Source organism: Dermacentor albipictus, chromosome 4 (genome assembly GCF_038994185.2).
Source record: "Dermacentor albipictus isolate Rhodes 1998 colony chromosome 4, USDA_Dalb.pri_finalv2, whole genome shotgun sequence".
Lineage (NCBI taxonomy): Eukaryota > Metazoa > Arthropoda > Arachnida > Ixodida > Ixodidae > Dermacentor > Dermacentor albipictus.
Window position 1 is genome coordinate 6146972 of NC_091824.1, and position 21705 is coordinate 6168676.

The 21705-nt window shown below is 47.5% G+C and overlaps 2 protein-coding genes across 2 annotated transcripts in view; one reads left to right on the top strand and one right to left on the bottom strand.

The window, feature by feature from the left end:
* The window catches only part of LOC139059024 (collagen alpha-1(II) chain-like), a 1291347-nt gene that overhangs the window by 789606 nt on the left and 480036 nt on the right, over positions 1–21705 (bottom strand). The window lies entirely within an intron of this gene.
* On the top strand, positions 2479–11626 carry LOC139059581 (uncharacterized). The gene is made up of 4 exons (XM_070538011.1): positions 2479–2909; positions 8474–8531; positions 9423–9588; positions 11449–11626. The coding sequence occupies exons 1-4, from the start codon at positions 2691–2693 to the stop codon at positions 11540–11542; spliced, it is 537 nt and encodes a 178-aa protein (XP_070394112.1). The 5' UTR covers positions 2479–2690; the 3' UTR covers positions 11543–11626.

The window sequence follows — 21705 nt, forward strand, 5'->3', positions numbered from 1 at the left end:
GCGCCGCTCATACGCCACGGGTTACGCCTACCCCACCGAGCTTTTCGACTCGTCGCCTCGCTTTTGCGGTAAGTTGTTTCCTTTTGTCTGCAGAAATAGTTTTGGTGTTTATTGCGTGAAGAACATAGTTAGCAAGACGTTTCTTATGCTGGGCAAGTGTATTTGGCACGTGTAGCATAGAATATGAACCACGATGTCCGTTTTCCGTGCAGCCACCAATTTGTTTATGCACCCGCCTTTTCATGCAGAGCATGTGCATTATTTACAACGCGTTATTTTGCAAATTCCCTTCGCAACGCGTTCGGTTTAAAGTGCAACATTTTTGCCCTGTGGCTCACCCGTGCTATCCTAGAACGTTTGATTTGGTGCGGCTCGAGCAATGTAATGCGCACTTCAAATCGTTTTGTGAAGGCTGCTTACCACGCTGCGTATGCACGATGCATGCGCCTAGGCCAGTTTGCAAGCGCCAGTTTTACTTGACGCGCTTCTTATCATGGCTAAAGCATTCTTATGGCGTTTGCTGTTGTTGTTGTCTTCGGTCTGTGTCTGCCTGTGTGTAAAACGTGTGATCCAGTATGTTTCCTGACCAATTCCCAATGTAAACAATAAAAGTAAACATCTTTGTATGAAGCGACTGCTTTCTACTGTGAGGAAGTGTGAAAAACGGCTCAACAACAACATAAAGCGCAATAAAGGCAGCTTTGATCTCTATATTTTTCCCATCCAAAATGAGCTAATTAGCCTTTTTAAGTTCTTGGAGAAGCTTGGCGGTTCTTCCAGTAAAAAGGTTGTGGTCCACGAGTTTATTACGTCTGTACGTACGGCATGCTTAAAAATGAAATATTAAACCTCTCGCACTCCACTATAGCCGACGTAGCGGAACATTTGAACGGCCAAAGGTAAACCAGTATGAAAAGCATTGGTATGGAAACCCGCACCAAAATTTAGCGAAACCATGCGTCGAAAATCACGGAAGCCAGAATTAGCGGTTCGCCCAGCCGCTCGGGCGCTGGCGGCAGTGGAGCAGCTTGGTCGCTGGGCCCTATGGGAGTGTCTGTGTCTGTATTACTGTGTTGAAAGAAACACATAAAAATGATGTTGAAACTGCGTCGCGTAGGGATGGAGTGGCCGAAATGCATCCCTAATTCGATGTGTGCGCCTAGCTAAGAATTGGTTCTACTGATGCACAACGAATTCTGCGTTCCAGGGTTCTACATTTAGTCCAACACAATGCTTTGCCGAGTCACTATCTGCAGGTTTACAATCGTACGTCATGAATAAGATAATTTAACCTGGGATAATTAAGCAATCCTTTCAAATTTTAGATGTTTCCTACGCTTACTTCGGTCCGAAGTGATTGAACAGCTGGAATAAAAATATATACAGTCTCACTTTGAAACCCACATTATTGAGCAAGAATATTAGAACAGACAGTATACATAGTAGTAGGAGTTAACATTATCTGACCATTAAATTACACAAGGTGCTGTTCTTCAGTTACTGCAAAATACCCAAAACTCTAGAGCAAAAGGAGCAGAAATAAGTGCGGAAAGTTTCAAACCTAAAATTAGAGAGTAATACATGTCGCTTTAGCAGAGAAACATAATTACAGGTCCATGAACATAGAGCAAGGGACAGTCAGGCTACCAGTGAGGCGTAACCTTACATAGCAGTGTGGGTTATGATCTATTTTTGTGCAGCGCTCACGATTAGTCGAAGCACAAAGAAGATACACATAGCACACGCGCGGACAGTCAACTGACATTTATGTTGAAAAACATGAAAAAAGAAATTAACCCGCATATATTACGACATGTGATGAACCCCTCCCCCATCCAGGAGGAGGAGGAGGAGGAGCAACATTTATTAAAAAGAAAGGACAAGCAGGTTTCTTTCTGCTTGTGCGGGAGGCACGCTTAGTCCAGGGCTCCTGCGGCACTTGCTGTCTCCCGGGCCCGCCGCACCAGTTGCTGCTGGTTACGAGGGTCCGAACTAGTCAGCACGGTCTCCCACTGCTCGGGTGTGGGGTTGGGTATTGGCGGGGCCGCCTTCACGTTGGGGCACGCCCATGTGGTGTGATATAGGGAGGCGTATTCATTACAAAGGGGACATTTGTATGAATATAGTGTAGGGTGTATTGCGTCTAGTCTGCCTAAATGGGGGTATGTGCTGGTTTGTAGTTGTCGCCATGTTACAGCATCTTCACGTGAGAGGGTCTTGTGTGGAGGCGGGCATTGTCGTCTGTTCAGTCGGTTGTGTTGTAGTATGGCGTAGTATTGTAAAGGTACGGGCTCCATGGATGCGGCCGTATCCCTCTCTTGTGGCGCCCGGGAGGCATGAGCTCGGGCTACAGCGTGCGCACGCTGATTTCCACGGAGGGACTCGTGTCCTGGAGTCCACACTATTTCAAAGTCCGGGAATTGGGAGGCTTGTTTGAGGAGTCGGTGGGCGATTGAAGATATTCTGCCTCTCGCGTACACTGTAAAAAGCAACCGTCATTTTGACGGCCATCTTTTTATCTATTTTGACGAGCCGTCGTTGTCAAACGCGAAAGACGGCGACTCCTCCGTGAACGAGCGAGCGAGGAGAGGGAGACGGAGAGCGCAACACAAAACGAGAAACTCTATTGGCTGGCGCGTAGGGGTACGTCATCTGAGACATCGTTCCACGTGGGCTTCGGGCCCCCGCGGATGCTTTCAAGGAAGGAGTCCTCCTCGTCCGGTTGTTGCCTGAGCAGTGGCGCTGTCCCGTCGCTTTTCTTTGTGCGCGCTGCTACTGCCTGGGCGTGCGTTCGGCTTCTTTCGCCATTTTTGCCTTTTTGTGTGTGGCGCGTTGGAAGGCCGCGAAGACGCAATCAAGGAACGTGTGGGCATCGAGCTGCAGCCGAAAATCAACTGCAGCGGGTTAAGGTAAGTGTAGTGTGTTCTGCTTATATGCTTCTTCGTCTGTTTACATGCTTCGTTCGTGCAGCACGTGTTCTGTGAGGCACATAGCTCACGAGAAGCACGCTAGTTCTCACGCGTAATGTACTACGCGCACCGATGGCCTTGGGCCCGAGACTGCCGTTTAGAGACGTGCTTCTGCGTAAAGCGGAAACCACACAACCGCGATCTTTCGCGCGTGGTCCTTCGTGCTTGAATCGCGGCCTCATGATTCAGCCACGTGCAGCGATTTTCAGGGGCTGCCTGCATCCACGTGTTTAAAAAAAATAAAAAAAAACATTCTCTGAGGGACACTGAAGCGTACGAAGAGCATTGGCGCACGTTAATTGAAGAGAGTAGAAGAAAGTCGTTTTTAGTACCCCCATCTTGCAGGCACATACAATCCCGATCGAGCCTGACTTTCGATCATTGCTACGCGGGCCAAGGATCGAAATCGAGTTGGTCGAGCTCTAGCGCGCTATGCGTCGCGGTTTAAATGCAGAACACCTGATGAATGTGCTTAATAGGCAGTAAAAGTAGTTGTAAAAACCATTCTTTACATTTTACATCATCAGTTTGACTTACCATTTGACTTACCATTTTTTTACATCAGTTTGACTTACCGAAATGTTCGGTGGTAGTCTTGCAGAGTTAACAAGTGGCTGAATGTTTTCAGTGTTCGTGTACTGATAGTGTGCAGTTTCATTCTTGTATAGCATTAAGATATGGGCCTAATTACCTTATATTTTGGCAATAGTTATTTCTGAATAAATTTGTTCATTTTTATAGTTTATTGCCTATGGGCCTCAAACAAGGGCCAAAAATTTATTTCGACTGGCGTGTCCATTAGCTGGGAATTATTCAGTAAAATAAATTTGGAGTTTTCTAATTATATACCGCATTTTCATCCACTTCTGCTGAAATGATGCTGTACCTGAGGTGTAGAAAGTGCCTTGATGACAGCAGGATCCTTAGAAGTATTGTAGGGGTTGGAGGCCGGACTCCGGGATGAAAACCACAAACTTGGGAGGGATTTATTCTACATTCTATACAGGGAGGTGAGCGACAAGTATCATTCGTACTGACATTACGGGCCAGCAGCAACTCGGACGCTGCGGCCCGCGGCAAGAAGTTCGAGAGAGGTGAATCAGGGAATCAGGGCATGTCCCAGCATCCTCAGGTCTCTCTGGAAGGCTTCTTATAAACCCTTCGAGCACTGCAAGTCACGTCATGTTTGACGAATGGGAGAGTCCACTCCGATGACGCCACTTTCAGCCAATGGTAGGCGCCCGTGTCGTGGTGTCACACCTGGCGGCTTGCTGCGGTCTTGCCTCGCAGACTGGCAATGCACTTCGAACAAGGAGAAGGGGAGGGCTGCACCTGCTTCATTGTCGGATGCCCACCTGCTAATCCCGGCGGCGCACGAACTTGTTGGCACGTAAACTTGTTGCCTTAAACTTGTTTGCTCGGCCGCTTCTCTGGAATGCGCTTTGCTGCTTCTGCATTCCTCAATTAGCTGTGCTGCAATCCGATGTGGTCTGGGGAACTCGAAGTAATCGCAGGAAACAGCTCCATATCTAACAGCTCGTCCTCGCCCCGGTTGTTCTGAATGGCCGGTGAACTCAATTCGCTGGCCATGAGGAACGCTGAAAGAAGCTGCAGGGTACTGGGGTCGAGCCTCGTTTGACAACCCTCGGGATCCTGGGCCCTGGAGAACATACGTCAAACAAACCAAACAACACAGCGCTGCACCACGCGTAAGCGCAGGCTCTTCACCCCTGACTCGCCAGACTATTACTGAGTCAAAATCAACCCTGATCTTTTATTTCCCCAATTTCGACAAAACAGTTCCAACCACCCTTCCAAACAGCTATCCATTTCTCCTCGATTGCCGACAAGACCTGAGTACTATTGTTGTTGCAAAACAAAAGGTCGTTGACGATGCAAACAACAAATGAAAACAGCCGAACATAACTTAAGTGGCCTAACTACACGAACAGCATGTTTCCAATCTATCGCAGTGGCGTACTTATCGCACGTATTGGTGCCACTGAACAATCTGGTCAACCTCACAAGTACATAATCACAAGCGCACTAGCCTTGTGGTCACTAAACAGAACGCGTACTTGTGTTGAAGGCAAACTTTTCATTTACGCTTACTCACGTTTCTTCCCTGAAAGTCCTACAGGACACGTGACGTAAACGAACAATTAAACTTGCGGGACTTACACACTCCGCAAAATCCTTAAAATAATGCGTCTTTTAATAACTCGTTCCACGCGTACTTATAAGAGAAGTCAGAATACGGCTGCCCTCCACACACACTAGCAACCCAGTCATAAAGTCTGCTTCCTTCCGTCCACACAGGACACGCGCTAATGGAACTAAGAACGCTTCTCCGTGCAAATCATGCACTCACTGAAAATCTATGCGCTTAACCTTAGAAAATTCAAAAACATTTAAAAAGAAAGAAGGTTAAATAACACACGCGCTTTACCATAGGCCTTTCGACGATAACCTTGACCTTCAGGTTACTCACACAAACACAAAAAAAAGAAAGCCTATGTACTTATTAATGAGCATCTCGCGAGACTACACGTTTACTTAAAACGCATCTTTCAAATCTAGAGCTTCTCAAACGAAAACACAAACAAAGCTCATACCTTTACATATTGAAAGAAAACCTAGTCTCAAATCGCGAAAACTTTCCGATGCTCAAAAATAAAAAAAACAACACACTTTTACTTCTACGGAAGGGCTCTTCGCCTCCCTTTCCAAACGCTTATGTCTGACTCATACTCTGAGCCGTCCTCGCGGTGGTCGCGGCTTGAAAGCTACTCTGGCTGCCGAGAGACAACAAAAGGGCTGACTAACTATCAGCTCCCCCAAGACGTTACGGTCTCCTGCCAATTTGCGTCCCCGCGCCCCGCTTTCAACACGAACTCGATTGACCGCGTCGCTACTCCCCACCTGGTCTCGTCCTGCCACCTTGCGTTTCTTCGAACTGCACGCTGAGCTTTGAAAAGAACTACGGAACGACGAGGAATTTGACTGCCTCGTGCCCTTTGTCCGCGTCCGTGCAGAACATTCTTCGCGGTGCCCCTTTGACCGGTGGCTCGACCATTCTGGATGCGTCAACATCGTCCTAGACGACCGCACCTTCTTCCTCGCGCCCTGCCCTTTTGGGTTTCTCGCCATTTTTGGCAGCGCTACATTAATTACCGACTTTCGGTCTTTACCGCGCTTCTTTTTACGGCGCTTTCTCTTTGCACTCGCCTTCATGTCGCCCTCTCGTGCCTCGTGCTGGCCGGTACACATTTCGTCGGCCCGGATCGGTCTCTTACCCGCACAGTCTGAGTGATTCTCACTTAAATCAACACTCTCTCTGCCTCGACTGGCGGACAGCCCAACCGACTCTGGCACAATGCAGCAGGCTTTACTCGAGTTAGACAACTCGCACTCTTGCGAACTGCCCTCTACTACATTGCCCAGCTCACGCTGTGCATCGGCACACAGCCCGTCGGTATCGATCGCTGTCTCACGCGCACAGTCCGAATGATTAACAACTGAATCATCCCTAGCTAGGCCATCTAGACTGGCGGAGAGCCGCACCGATCCCTGAACAATGCAGTTGTTCTCTCGTGAGCTACGGAGCTCGCCACCCCGAGAACTATTCTCAACTGCATCGTCCAGCTCGCACTTCACTTCTGCACGCACATCTGGCTCTACATGAGTGCTCGCGTCTGTCGCGTCAACAGTACCCTTTTCCTCGCTAGCAACCTCGCTAACCTTACCAGCGACGCACACGCTCGGTAACTGTGCCAATTTGTTCGCAGCTGGCCTAGCTGTCTCTACAGTCATCTGTTGGCACAGCACCTCGTCGCTCTCCTTGCGGCCTTTAACGGCCTCTGTTGCCACTAAGGCATCGTTAGCAGCTAGCCTTTTCCCTTCACTTATGAATCGGCAGCCAATCTCACAGGCACTACTATTCTCGTCGGCTTCTGGCGAAAACCTGCTAGATGCTTCCTCATTCTTTCGCTCTGTACTATCTACAGAATTCTCAGACAGCCGTTGTCTCTGTGCCATTAACTGATCACAATACTGTATCTCTTTGATCAGTGCTGCCTTCTCTCTCTCATACTTTTCCTCTCGCTCACGTTCGCGTTCATTCTCACGTCCGTGACGCTCACACCTAAGAGTAAGTTCTTGAAGCTCCTGCTTCCGTTCATTCTCGCGTTTTTCACGCCTACTCTTACTCTTAAGTTCACGACGCTCCCGCAAACGAACACGACGCACACGCTCCCGTGGCTCCTGTATCACCTCCCAAGCAAGCCTAATGCTTTCATCATCATTGCCACTATCGTTAATCGCCTTTATTATAGCTGGCGTTTCCATCCGTTCGTCCGCCTCAACTCCCAAATCGTCGCACACCAACAACAAGTATAACCTCGTCAACCCTCTAAGATCCATGGCAGCTGCCCCGACAGGTGGTTAAAACTGTTTTCCTTAATTAAATTGTGCAAACACACAATGCAACAAACTCCCGATTCCCAGAACTATCAAAATTGAACACACAACCTTTGAGTCTGGCGAATCATAAGGAAAAAAACCACGCGCTCACTTACGGTTACAGCACCCTGCCATCCGGTTCATTCGTCCGCTGTTGCCGGTTCCTCCGGACTCCCTGGGTCGAAGGCTCGCTCCTTCTTCGATACTCCCAGTCTCTTCGGACCTCTTTCGACGAAGGCTCTCTCTTCTTCGCTCTTCCCGGTTCCTTAGGATCTCTCTCGACGAAGGTTTATCTGTAGCGCTGCCACCAGCTGATGCATTCGGAGGCGATTCCACCGCTGCCACCAGATGTAGGGGTTGGAGGCCGGACTCCGGGATGAAAACCGCAAACTTGGGAGGGATTTATTCTACATTCTATACAGGGAGGTGAGCGACAAGTATCATTCGTACTGACATTACGGGCCAGCAGCAACTCGGACGCTGCGGCCCGCGGCAAGAAGTTCGAGAGAGGTGAATCAGGGAATCAGGGCATGTCCCAGCATCCTCAGGTCTCTCTGGAAGGCTTCTTATAAACCCTTCGAGCACTGCAAGTCACGTCATGTTTGACGAATGGGAGAGTCCACTCCGATGACGCCACTTTCAGCCAATGGTAGGCGCCCGTGTCGTGGTGTCACACCTGGCGGCTTGCTGCGGTCTTGCCTCGCAGACTGGCAATGCACTTCGAACAAGGAGAAGGGGAGGGCTGCACCTGCTTCATTGTCGGATGCCCACCTGCTAATCCCGGCGGCGCACGAACTTGTTGGCACGTAAACTTGTTGCCTTAAACTTGTTTGCTCGGCCGCTTCTCTGGAATGCGCTTTCCTGCTTCTGCATTCCTCAATTAGCTGTGCTGCAATCCGATGTGGTCTGGGGAACTCGAAGTAATCGCAGGAAACAGCTCCATATCTAACAGTATTTATTATGACGTATTATTTAGATGCATGTATCTGATCCCTTTGATGTTTTCTCTGGAGTCTAATAACATGTGGCTTGTGAATTCCTAGCATGCAGCTGAAGGGGGGCCGGAAGGACTGCCAGCAACGCCGCACCTTGCTGTCATTGGTGTGTATTTGTCATTTATAGAACTTTGGATCAAAACATGGCTTGTACACTGTATTTTACTATTGTATGATATAACCTGATTTTGTGTAACCTCACCCTACTTAGTAGAACATATTCAAAACTTAGAAATGAGGCTAGCCCAGGATGAAAGGCTTAATTGCTGCTTCATCTTATATATGTGAAGTTTGTTTAATAATGTAACATGATAACAGTGTGCAAGTTTGGCCAGTAGTTTTCCATTCTTGTTAGAGTGCGCAAAAAATTTCTAACTCAGTAGCAGTACTGTCGATAAGTGGTGAGGGCGGGGCGATTTCTGCACTATAAGGTGATATGCCTGAGTTCATCGTGACTAACATGCAGCTTTTTGACTTGCCAAAAGCATGACGTTTTGCTAGAAAGCATGAACGAAGCTGAACTGGGCTTTTCTCATCAATGTCATGGCAGGCTCAGTACAAAATGGAGGGCCACTCTGGCTTAGAAAAGTTGCCCCGGTGCTTGCCTAGGTTTCGTCAACTCGTCACTATTCTCCATTATTTAAAAAGAAGTATTGTATCGACAGACAAAGTTGATTCTTTTTATTTGTCGGGCAATATTTGTAAAGATTTTGCCCACTGCCCACTGCCCACTTCTTGTGTTTACAAGAAGCAAGGGTCTTCAACAAATATAATTAGTGGCGTCTAAAGCACTGATAAGGGAGGGCATGTTGCACGTCTTGTCTCCTGCCAGGGTACCATAAGGCCTAGTGACACGACCCAATATGGCTTTTTATGTGTACATTTGAATTCGCCTTCTCTCAGTGTACACATCGAAGGCCATATAGTTACTCGAATTATTGGATCGCCCCTTTAGTGCAGAGCATTTGCTTGTGAACTAATTTTTTTTTCCTTGCAGGATCAAGCATGGGGGACATAAAGAAAATCATCGTTGCAGTTGATGCTGTAGAATTCATCTCTACAAGGAGTCTTGAGAAGGCCATGGGCCTCCTCCTAGGTGCCTTCTTTGTTTTCAACGTGGCGTACCCTCCCGACTGCCCCCTCACCATGGAGTTTTCGCAGAGGTAAATGAGTGAATATGGATGATGCTTTTGATAAGTGATCGGAAACCGAGACAATAACGTGAGCAGTAGGCTTCTTTTTCCTGAGGAAAGGCACTCGCCCTCCTTAGCCAGTGCCTGCAAGTGACCAGTCCTGCCCTGTTCCCCTATAATTCAGATGTCACATACATTCCTCTCGTGCATTTCTGCGTTCTCTGGCACGGCATCACGTTGTTTTGTGGCACAGCTGAATACAGGGTTTCGCCAATCACGGCCGTCTTTAGAAAGTAGAATGGCAAGGTTATTGACATAGTGCTGCTTGCCAGTGGTACATGCTGACAAGCCTTGCGCATTTGCTAGCTTTGGCAATGAGTCAGAGGGCTGCGAGGTGAAGGTTGAAGTTTTTATTTTAAATTGCACCCAGTTCTGGTATTCTACTTGCAAAACTGGATATTTGATCATTGTCGCATTACTAATGCACCAGCTTGGCAATTTACAATGCCTAAACTTGGTCACGTGTCCTGTGAGCGCATCTAGATAGCGCTTTTCGGTTTTACGCATAGCTTTGTTAGTTGGCTACCGCAAGAAAGGTGCAAGGACGAAGAACCAGATAGGTCAGGTGCTACTGTCAATGATTGCTAAATGTAATGTGTGCAGCACTTTTATAGGTAGCGACGTCGGGAAAAATCGGGGCGAGAATGAAGTGAAATAGCAGTTCTTTTAAGTCACTCTACTATGTATCGTGTCCATTGGCTAATGTCCTAGTGCAACATTACAGTGTGCATGCCTATGGGTTGCGTCCACACATGTGGCACTAAGTTGCCGAATGCCTGTCTGCACTTTTACAGACCTCAGGTTCCCTTGTTACCATTGATGCAGTGCTCTCTCTAGCCTGTGTACAATCAGCCCCAAGAAAATAGAGCTCACTACCTCACCTTCTGGGCACTCAACAAACCTTTTGCAATGATGAATGTCAGTTTTTTTTTCGTTTTGCATTGAAATTGGAAACATGACACATAGGCAGGACATCTTCACAGGTACTGTCACAACCATTACATGGCACTTTCACCTTTCACCTGGTGATCTTTTAGGGGCTGGCAGTGTGATTAGTGCCTTTAAAAAATTATACTGTGGTCCCATATTTGCCCAGAATTGCTGAGTACTTGAAAAGGACAGGTGAAAGAGCCATCATAAAGGTTGCTATGTCGGCACCTGAGAAGTTGGCCACCCTGTGTGTCAACAGTTGCAGTGTAAAAGAAAAAAATTACACATCCATCATTGTGGCAGGTTTGTTGATTGCTCAGAAGATTTCAGCAAGAAATTCCGCTTATTTGCAGCCAAGGGCACAGAAACTAGAATGAGCATTCTCCAAATGGTAAGATGAAGCATGATAATGAGGTTCGTAAATGTACGCACGACTGACACATTGCAGTTGCAGCCTATACCTGGACATCGGGGTGTTACATCAGTACTGATTTATGTATGCGGCTGACAGCAGAAACCCTGAAATGCAGCAAAATGCTCTTGTATGGTTACGGTTTCTAGAGTCTCTGCATGTTCCCTGTATATGATGAGCACCTATTGTTACTAGGAATCCTTTACGGGTGTATGTGCAATTGTGGGTTGTTTTTACGAGTTATAATAATGGTTACATGTAGGTACATCATCCATCATTAGTGCATGTATATGTAACTATTTAAGTGCACTACTAGTGTGCTCACATTTGCTGCTACATGATTTTATTCGTCTTTTCATTTCATAATACTGTGTGTTGCAGAAGGCAGTGCAGTTCACTCATTCATGGCATTTCACGTGTGTAGCCAGAGTATGTGATTGCCACAGTTTATGGAGCATGGATTTATTGTTTCCTCATCTTGTTTCCAGGTACCTGGGGCAGATCAACCCAACGAAAGGGCGCGGCAAAGGCAGGGCCGGCAGAATCGCGCCAAAGTTACTCAGCCTGCTGATAGCACTTTAATTTATGAATAAATGTGCAAGTAGAGATGTGCATTTTTGTTTTTTGTTGCATGTTTCATGAGGTACTGCCCACTGCAAGTGACTGTCATGGGGCCATGTTGACCACACCGTATATTGACACAGAATTATGTTGACACTTGTTGTGTTGTTGGGCCATCATACTAACAGTACAGTTGCATTTCATGTTGCCAAGCCAAGTTTTGGAATGGTTAAAGGCATCATCATTTTAAACTAACAGCCTGCTATTACTTTGATGGCCAACGCTGTACTGACAAGTATATAAATTTCAAATTTGCAGAAAGTCGAAGTCATAAAAGCAGTCAATTGACAGCTTGCCATCACAGACAATCAAATAGTATAATTAAGGTTTGGTTGTATATTGACATTTATAAAAAAGACATAGAAGTCAGGAAAAAACATTGTCTTTTAGAAATGACGGCTTGCTGTAACTGCTACGGTCAAGTGCTGTCAAATTGACGGTTTGGTTGTATTTCACATTGACAAAAAAAAACATTGAAATGATGCAAAAACCGTCATTTAGAAATGATGTTCTGCTGTCACTTTGATGGTCAAATGTCATCAAATTGACGGTTCGGTTGTATTTTAGATTGACAAGAAAGACGTCAAAATGATGGAAAACTGTCATTTGGAAATAATGTTCTGCCGTCATTTTGACGGTCAAATGTCATTGAATTGACGGTGCAGTTGTATTTCAGATTGACGAGAAAAACATCAAAATGATGAAAAGACACCGTCATTTGAAAATGACGGTGTGGCATCATTTTAACGGCCAAATGCTTGGAAATAGAGCTGCCAAGGTATTTCCCGTCATTTTGACGGAATTTTTTTAGCTACGGCAAGCTGCCCGGGAGTCAGTAATAATTGTGACGTACTCGTTGGTTGGACTAGAGGTGATGGCCAAGGCGATGGCTGTCTCCTCCGCTACGAGGGCGCTGGCAGTGCGGACCGTCATCGAGACCACCTCTTGTAGGTTATAGTCGACAACACTGGCCGTCATGGCTGCTTTTTGGGGGTACTGCGCGGCGTCTGTGTATAGTGTGGTGGGGAGACTGCCATATTTTGTCTGTAGAGTTTTTGCGCGAGCTTGGCGACGATCGGCATGATGCTCCGGGTGCATGCTTCTCGGGATAGGGGCTACCTTGATGTGTTCGCGAAAGCTGGGGGCCAGATGAATTGCTTGTTCGTGGCCTGTGCCGTGACATGTGGGGTAGCCTAGGCGTGCTAGGACTGTTCTTCCTGTTGGTGTAAGGGTTAGTCGTTCTCGTTGGCTTGTGAGGTGGGCGTCTATTATTTCTCTTATAATATTATGGACTCCTAGGGCTTCAAGCTTGAGTGTCGCTGTTCCCGGAGGTAGGCCGAGCGCTTGCTTGTAGGCTTTCCGAAGAAGTACGTCTAATTGATCTAGTTCCTTGGGAGTGAGGGGCAAGTACGGGGCAGCGTAGGCAATGCGGCTGATTATCAGGGCCTGGATGAGCTGTATTATGTCATCTTCTTTCAGTCCGTATTGTTTGGTTGTGATACGGCTGACCATTCGCATGATTTGGAAGGTGGTCTGCCTGAGACGTTGGATGGTGTATGCGCCTCCGCCGTCCTGTTGTATGTGGAGTCCGAGAATGCGGACGCGGTTTACTGTGGGTATTTCTTTGTCGTCGAGGGTGAGTGTGATGTGGGGTAGTTCATTGAGTTTTCTTCTTGATTTCTGTCGAACGACTAATAGTTCTGACTTCTCGGGGAGCACCGGAGACCACTTGTTTTTGCATATTGCTGGACGACGTCGGTCGCTTGTTGAAGGGCGTCTTGTTTGTCTCCTTCGGAACCAGTGGTGGTCCAGATAGTGATGTCATCCACGTATACAGGCCAGCCCACATATAACGAACTTGATCGTCACGTGGCATTTGTTCGTTGCATCCACAGTTCGTACTAAGTAGACCACTTATAATACGGGAAAAAAGAGCAAGCGAGACGAAAGCTCACTTTATTTTTGAAAAAAGTCCGTGATGCATGTCTGCTTCTTCAAAGCTGATCGCATCACTGCCGTTTCTAATTTTTCCAGCACGGTAATATGTTCATCGCCAAGGCCTCTGCTGCACACGATATCCTTAAGCGACGCGATGTAACCGATCGCGGTTGAAGCGTTCGCAGCAACCGGCGGTAGAGCAGCATCCTCGTCATCGTCGGTCTCTGGGCAGTCAGGAAGGGCTCGCTGACCCAGCTGACTGCCCATTTCAACCAGCTCACTGCTGGTTGAAATGGTCGGTTTCGACAGTCCGTACTTCTTGACCAGTTCGCAGTTTTTTGCACCTTGAGCAAGTTCATTAACAATGGCCATCTTCGCTGCGATGTCGACAGTTTTTCTTTTAGCACCTGAAGAGGTCGGCGTACAGTCCTCCATCGCACCAGGCGCAAGTCAAGCCCTTGGGCTCACGCGCTGAGGCTGCCTTGAACTCCCCGATCTGGGAAAGGCACGGATGCGGCAACGATGTCAATGCAGTGCCATCGCAAAGAAAGAATCGACGTGCAATGCCCTCAGCGCGGGGTGGCAATGGAGCAACAAATGGAGAACCGGTTTGAGCCGGTAGAGCAGACGCCTGACTTTTAGGATTGGCCGACGCAGATCACGTGGATGCATCACAGCGACGCGGGCCGCGCCACTTTCTCTTTCGTCACCGTGCGCTCGCGCTTTTTCGTTTTCATTTTTCAACGCGCGCTTTTTCTTTTTTTACTTTATTTTACCCGCAAGGGAGCGCCGGGGGACGCTTTGTGCGCTCTGTGTTCGCGTCGTGTCAGGGGAACACAAAGTGCGCGAAATACGCCTGCCGCGGGTTCGCAGTCCAGCGAAACCGCACCAAACACCGCCGGCTCGGTCAACTACAGGGGCCCTACAGCTTCGCGTTCGCTCTAACCGAGTGTTGAGGCCACAACAGTCCGTTCTATGTGAGACACTGTGCCATTGCCCCAATATAGATTTTGACGGTAGCACCGCCCTCGTTCGTACTAAGTGAGCGTTCGTTATATCTGCGGCTGTTATAAGTGGGCTGGACTGTATTGCATGCCTGATTCCTGGTATTGCGTTGAGTTTGTCAGGTAATTTCATCATAGCAATATTGAAAAGGGTGGGTGAGAGAACAGCACCTTGTGGGGTTCCTTTGTTGCGAGTAGGTAACCCCGGGGTTCTGAGTGAGCCAATGCCTATTGTGGCCGTGCGGTTGCTTAGAAAGGCGCGTATATAATTGTAAGTGTTACGACCACAGTTCGTGAGGCTTAGGTTTTTAAGGATGGTATGGTGAGCCACATTGTCGAAAGCGCCTTTGAGATCGAGTGCTAAAATCGCTCCGGTGTTGCGCGGCAAGATGCGTTCAAGGACTTGTTCCTTCAGCTGAAGAAGGATGTCGTGGGTAGAAAGGTGGGGCCGGAATCCGAACATTGCTTCGGGAAAGAGGTCGCTGGAATCTAGGTAAGGTTGAAGCCGGTTCAGAACGACATGTTCCAGAAGCTTGCCTAGGCATGAAGTCAGTGAGATTGGTCTCATATTTTCGAAGCTGGAGAGTTTGCCTGGCTTCGGAATGAGTATGATGTCCGCGTGCTTCCAGTCTGCTGGTAGCGTACCCGCTTCCCAGTGATGATTAAAGAGGTCAGTAAGAGATTGAATGGTGCCATCATCCAGATTGCGCAGGAGCTTGTTATTTATGTTGTCCTTGGCTGGGGTGGTGTTTCGTGTGGGTGCATGGAGTGCTTGCTGCACCTCAGTGATAGTGATCGGTTTGTCGAGGTCGTAATTGTCGCTCCCGCTGTAGGTTGGAAGTTGTCCTTGTGCGGGTTCGAAATCGCCTATGTACCGCACTCGCAACTCCTCCAGGATTTCATTATCAGAACCCCGATGGCTGTGGAGGATATGTTGAATTGTTTGCTGGCTAATTACCTTGCTTTGTGTGGGGTCAAGAAGATGGCGTAGCAGCGACCATGTTTTGGCCGTGCTAACATTACCCTGCAACTTGTTGCATAGTTGGCGCCAGTTGTGACGGGTGAGCTCCCCAGCATAACATTCCGCGGTTGCCATGAGTTTCGCTATACGTAGTTTCAATTTACGAATGTTTTTGGCGCTTCCAACTCCTAACAAGGCCTCGACGTGCTTCCCAGAGGTGAAGAATGTGTGGGTCTACGGCCGGTATGTCTGTGGTGAGTGTGATCTGTTTTGAATGTCTGGCTACGTCTTGTTGGAGCTCTCGTACCCGCTGCTCGAGATCCGTAATACCGGTTGAGGAGTCATCCGCTCGCTGTTTGCGAAAAGCTGTCCAATCTGTGAGTGTTGTCTTTTTTATCGGGTGGCGTGCATGCGTAAGGTTCAATGTGGTGGCGAGTATGCTGTGGTCACTGCGCAGAATTTCGTCCGTGTTGTGCCAGGCAGCTTGCTGTATCCCTTTAGTGAGGGTGAGGTCAGGGCATGTATCTCGGGAGACGCTGTTTCCTAGACGTGTGGGGTATGCGGGATCTGTGAGGATGGTGAGATGGTGCTGCTGTATGGTGTACTGGAGTGCAGTGCCTTTTGATGTGGCTGTCGTGTAGCCCCATGCCTGGTGAGCCGCGTTGAAGTCGCCTACAATCAGCAGACTATTATTTTTGGCTATGCCAATCGCTTTAGTCATCAAGTGGTCGAACTTGGCCTGCTTCTGCTTGGGTGGGCTGTATATATTCAATATGAAAAGGCTCTTTCGGCCTCGTTGGAGCGGCAAGATCTCAATTAGGTTATGATCGACATCACTGCCGTCTATTGTATGTTGTGTGGTTGTGAGCGTTTTAGCTGTAAGTGTGGCCACGCGGCTTTCAGGCGTAGTGGTATGTGTGTTGTAGCCAGATTGAGTTGGGTGTGTGCCTGTTTCCTGTAGTGCGATTACGCTTGGTGTCGTTTTGGCGTTACTTATGTACTGTCTTAGTGACCCTTGCTTGCGTTTGTAGCTGCGACGGTTCCATTGCCAGATTATGAGTGGGTTTTCGTTCCTGTGGTTGGTCCCCTCTAGGAGCCTTGCTGTTTTCCGGGCACAATCTCAAATATTAACAGCATCAGCGGCTTCTGCCTATGTGTGAGAGATGATGATCCGGGCTTACGTCTACGTTCCGGGGGTTCGTCACGCATTTTGAGATATATGGATTGCTTTCTTTCTTCATGTTTTTCAAAATAAATGTCAGTTGATAGAAAGCGATAGTCCTGTCTGTATCTCCTTTGTCCGTCTACTAATTGTGACAGCTGCAATAAAATTCATTATGAACGCTTACCAACTTGCTCAGTTTTCTATTTGAGTGTGGCTTAGTTCATGCATTCTTATTGGTACCGCTTTTTGGAAATCTTTATGCCGAAGTGTACAGCGTGTGACAACTTAAGCTCTTTCGCAGTTTAGAGAAACCAGCCCATTGGACCACGAATATACTCTTGACATCCCCATTAGATGCGAACGTGCAAGTCCCGGTTAGGACGTCCAGGGATTAAAATGGGGACATTAATTTTGGGATGTTCTATTTAAGACATATTTCGGACATCCACACGAATAAAGTTCTGGGATCTAAACAAACCCCGAAAGTTTAATTCTGTGGATGCCCGACGGGTGTTTTCAGCGCGATGTCCCATGCCAGACTTACCTGAGACCAAGGCAGACAATCCAAGGCATAGTACGCGATCATTTCGCGTAATGTTAGGTCTCGTCCACGGCTGCCTTCCGCGCACGCTCTTGCGAAAAGTCATGGCATCCAGAAACCATGAGGCTGCTGCAATCAGGATCAAACTTCCAATGCAGACGATAAATGGAGAAGCTCCAATCAACGACCAAAACCGCACAAACATGTCAGGAGGAAACGTCACAAAGAGGTAGGCCGGAGCACCGGAAACTCTGCGCATTACCAAGCATTACCCCGTACCGCAGGGCGTAGTAAACGAATCAATTGTGTCATTCGCTCCTGCACTCTCCGAGCAAGTCGAGAAGGCCGAGTACTGCGATGTCTGCAAAGGCTGCAACCACTGTCGTAGAACGAAGCAGTGACTGCTAATCCAGTCGAAACACCACCGTCTGTAGTATGCACGTTTCGCGCTGATTTGCGCGTAGTCGGTCACATGACTTAACGCCCCCGTTTTATTGGATCGTTTCGCCCATCTTTGAAGGCTCGGAATGCCTGAAGGTTGGTGCGCCCTGCACTCAGTGTCAGGGTTGCCAGAATTGGCTATTAACAGCCGAATTGGGCTACTTTTTATGTGAGTTGGCATCGAAAATTCCGAGTTGGCTAATAGTTATATTTGCGCTATTTTTGCCTTAAAGGCTTCCGAGTCCAAAGGACACGTCAGCACTGACAAAATTCGGGAACGCCGGTTTACGAAAACAGACCCAAAGCTAATTGCTCCCACAAAAATATGCAGGCGATCTCGAAGGCTGTGCTTTTAGGTAATGTTGGCACTGGGAGGATGGCGTTCATTCATGGCTGCCATGTTTATACGTCATTCCGGCGCTACGCTGTCTTCTTTTCCTTTTGGGTTGGGCACCATGTGCGGCCGGTTCACGCGTGATCCGGTTAGGAAAGCAGTGGGGCTGACAGCTATGGTGCACGTGTTTCGTGCCGGCTGCTATACAGCAAACTATTATGTAGGCTCCAGCTCCAGTATACGTACGCATTCCGTGGCGCGGCATTTTCACCCGTGGTCCTTCAATGTTTAACAAGGGTTGCTTATTGCTTGGTTTTCCCGAAAATCACCGCGTTATTTATCCAGTAACTATGCTGAGACATGTGCAAGTATCTTTAAACGAGAAACGTGACGATTTGAGTCTTCATGTATAGTGCGCGTTAACTCTTGTGTAGAGCGCGGGAACGACAGCCACCGGGGCGCTCCGCAGGCGACACGTCTAACGGTACCTGTTGGGCTCGAGATAAGGGTTGTTGAGGTACGCAGCGGCCGATGCCTATACTCTCGGGCCCAGTCACTACAGTTAGACCTCGCTGGCTGACTCCGGAGCGACCCGGCAGCCATCCTTCCTACCCTTTACACAAGGGTGACGCTCACTGTGCAAGCTCAGTGAAACACAGTAGCCTCGACTGTCCACCAAAATCAAATATTCTGCTCTACTATCACCAAGCATCAGCAAGTTGTGGGCTAGCATCAGGAATGGAAAACACAGTGCCGGCAATCCAATGTTCAGCCTACTGTCTGAGCTTGCTTTGTCGCTACTTGCGCTGCCTCTTTCAAACGCAGCTGTCGAAAGCGTGTTGTTCAGCCAGATTTTTATGACAATGAATGATCTGAGAACCCGCATTTCGAATGAGACACTTCGTCAAGTCTGGTCTGGCAGAGAGTATAGACTGCTGCAAAGAGTTTCAGCCAGATGAACAGTTTCTGTCGCGTTTTGTCTCTGCAGGTCTGTGTGGTCCAAGTTGCAGTGGGGAGTTAACTCAAATGGGGCTGGATTGTATATTTAGTCCATTTCTGTAACTCCCCAGCGTGAGAAGTATCAGCTAGGACTCTACGCAATGTTTTTTTTTGTTCTTTGTTTTACTCAATACGCTTCGTATTAGATTAGATCCATTTATTTCATGGCATTTTTTGAAGGTTGCATATTATGACAATTACAAGCTCCGTAAATATATGAAAATATTCTTCGTCGACAGTGAAGATGGCAAGGCACCAAAGGCCGGTGAGTGATTGCTTTGCCAACGTGAGGATGGTAGCTCGTCGATTTTCATACCGTACTCCGGCGAGAATTTCTTCCCTTTAAACTGTGTACGTGGGAGTAATTGCATTATGGCTAACTATTTAAATGCACGTACTTTGGGACCACTGCAATTCCTCTTTCTTTGTCTTGCTGTTGATTATATTAAACTGTAAATTGCTCACGCGTATTTTCGAGCTGCGATACAGAAAAGAACCACGTTCGATATACATAATAGATGTTTGTGGTACTGGTATGCCCATATTTTATTATTTTTGCACATCGCAATGGGGAATGGGCATAGAGTTGTTGCCAATTTCAATACGTACACATAGTGTTCTACCGACTTCTTATTCTGGCGTATAGTTCTTGAATTTGTTAGACAAAGGGGTTTGCGCTGTACTTAACCTCATGACAGTCGTGTGCGACCCACAAGACCGATTTTATCTGTTCCCTAGTGGAATTAAATTTCTATATTTTGTTTTAAATCGCTCTCAAAGTAAAGCACACAGCCCCCTTCGAAAATATGACAACGCGCGCAATCGCGCCTGCATTCACGGAAACACGCGTACACGTTTTCAGGTTGCTCCAATCTTGCCAGTGAATCCTTGTTTAAGTATGGCGCCATTCAACTCTTTTTGATACTAATGCCACTTGGATTATTGCCAGCGCCGTTATCCAGATGGCAATTAAAACCATAAGCTTTAATTCACATATTCTGTTGTTGGGCCGCAGGTCGTTCTGTTTGTTCCCACTCAAAGGCGATTTGCCGTCACGAGTGCCACTTCTTCCCGCGAGGAAAATGCTAGAAGGTTTGAAGTTTTCTCCAGAGTCGAGTACGCCTCCGAGCAGCAGCATTTGCAAACTCAGCGTTGAGCAGCTTTCGAGAAAATTGAAAGAGAGGGAGAGCGAGCGGGAAAGAAATACCATGTTTGTTTTATAAATCAGCCCTATAGGACAGGCATCCCTATTTTATTGCCTTAAATTGGGGCTGCTTCTTTGGCACTCGATTGTGACCAGCCGAATCTGATCCTCGAAATTGGAAAAATTATATAGACAAATTACTCGCTAAAGAGAGGCGCATACTAAAGTTAGCTCAGAACGAGGCTAAGTAAGTACCAGTAGCGTCGTGAGTAAATCGGAAAAGAAATTCGTCGGGTCACTGTGAGAATAAGTGGTGCCTTAATCCACGTCTGAGTGGCAGCTAGCTCTCACTAGAATTCTTACGAAGATCTTGAGGCCAGTGTTGCACTGGCTAATTTCAGAGCTGCAAAAGTATGCCGCGGGATTTGGACACCATCTACACCATCTATAAGACACCTGCAGAGCATCATCAAACGTTCTGGCTACGTTTTTGGCAACGCTTTGTTCTCGGAAAATTTTCACCTGGGTATTCTTGGCCTACATTTTGTGATAATTTGGCTATTTTTCTTGGGACCATCTGGCAACCCTGCTCAGTCTGCGCGTTTTCTCTGAACATGGTGGTCATATCATGCGCTCATGAGTTCCAGCGTGAACGTTTGTCGATTCCAGGTGAACGTTTTCGTCGCGCGCTTTAAAGCTTCATCTCCGCGGCACGCGTACGTCTTACGCCTATGAAAAGGTTAGTGCACTTCAAGAAATCAGTGTTTCTGTATTAGCAGCCCTGCAATCTTTTTCGACTAAGGTGTCGTCGTATCTGCGCGTAATCGAATGATGGGCAATGTACACACCTATGGTTTCCGGCCATGATAACATCAATCGGTGATTGACCATTCATTGTGCTGCGTTTGGCAGCATCGTACTGCTTTTCTGCACACTTCCGGGCTTACTCTGTCCTATATTGCTTCTGCATAGCGCTGGGGTCCATCCAAAAGAAATTTCTGAATTTAAAACATTAGAACCGTTAACACCCAAGTAGCCCACAGGACAGGCCCCCTAGATTTTTCATTGTGTCTTTCCTTAAGAGTGGCGAATAATAACAAAATTAACATTAATAATAATAACTATTCTCGACACGCACGGTCTGGAATAGGCTTGCTTGAGCTTCGTTTGCTTTTTGTTTGCGTAACCGCGATTGCGAGAGCTATCGTACAACTGTATAAGTTTGGAGTAGCTGAAATTTTGTACGTATTTGTACCGCGCTCGGAGCCCTTGCTGCACATTATGGCCGGCCGCGCTTCTCAGTTTTATCACGCCTATCTTTGGGGTTGCTATATTGTTTTTGCCAAACAGAGCCATGCACATTTCTTAAATTACGAACGTTTTGGGCGACTTCTTAGACTTCTGCTTACTGACACGTGATCGGATGTTAGTATGGTGGTGACGTCAAGTGTCGCTTACTTCTTAACTGTCTGTGGCGAACGAAATATATGCGCCGACTTAATTATTCGTTCGCACGTGGTCGTATTTTTGAATACGCAACAATGAAACCTTTTCTCGATTGACTGTTTCTTTCATTCGGTCGTAGTGGTGAGGGTGT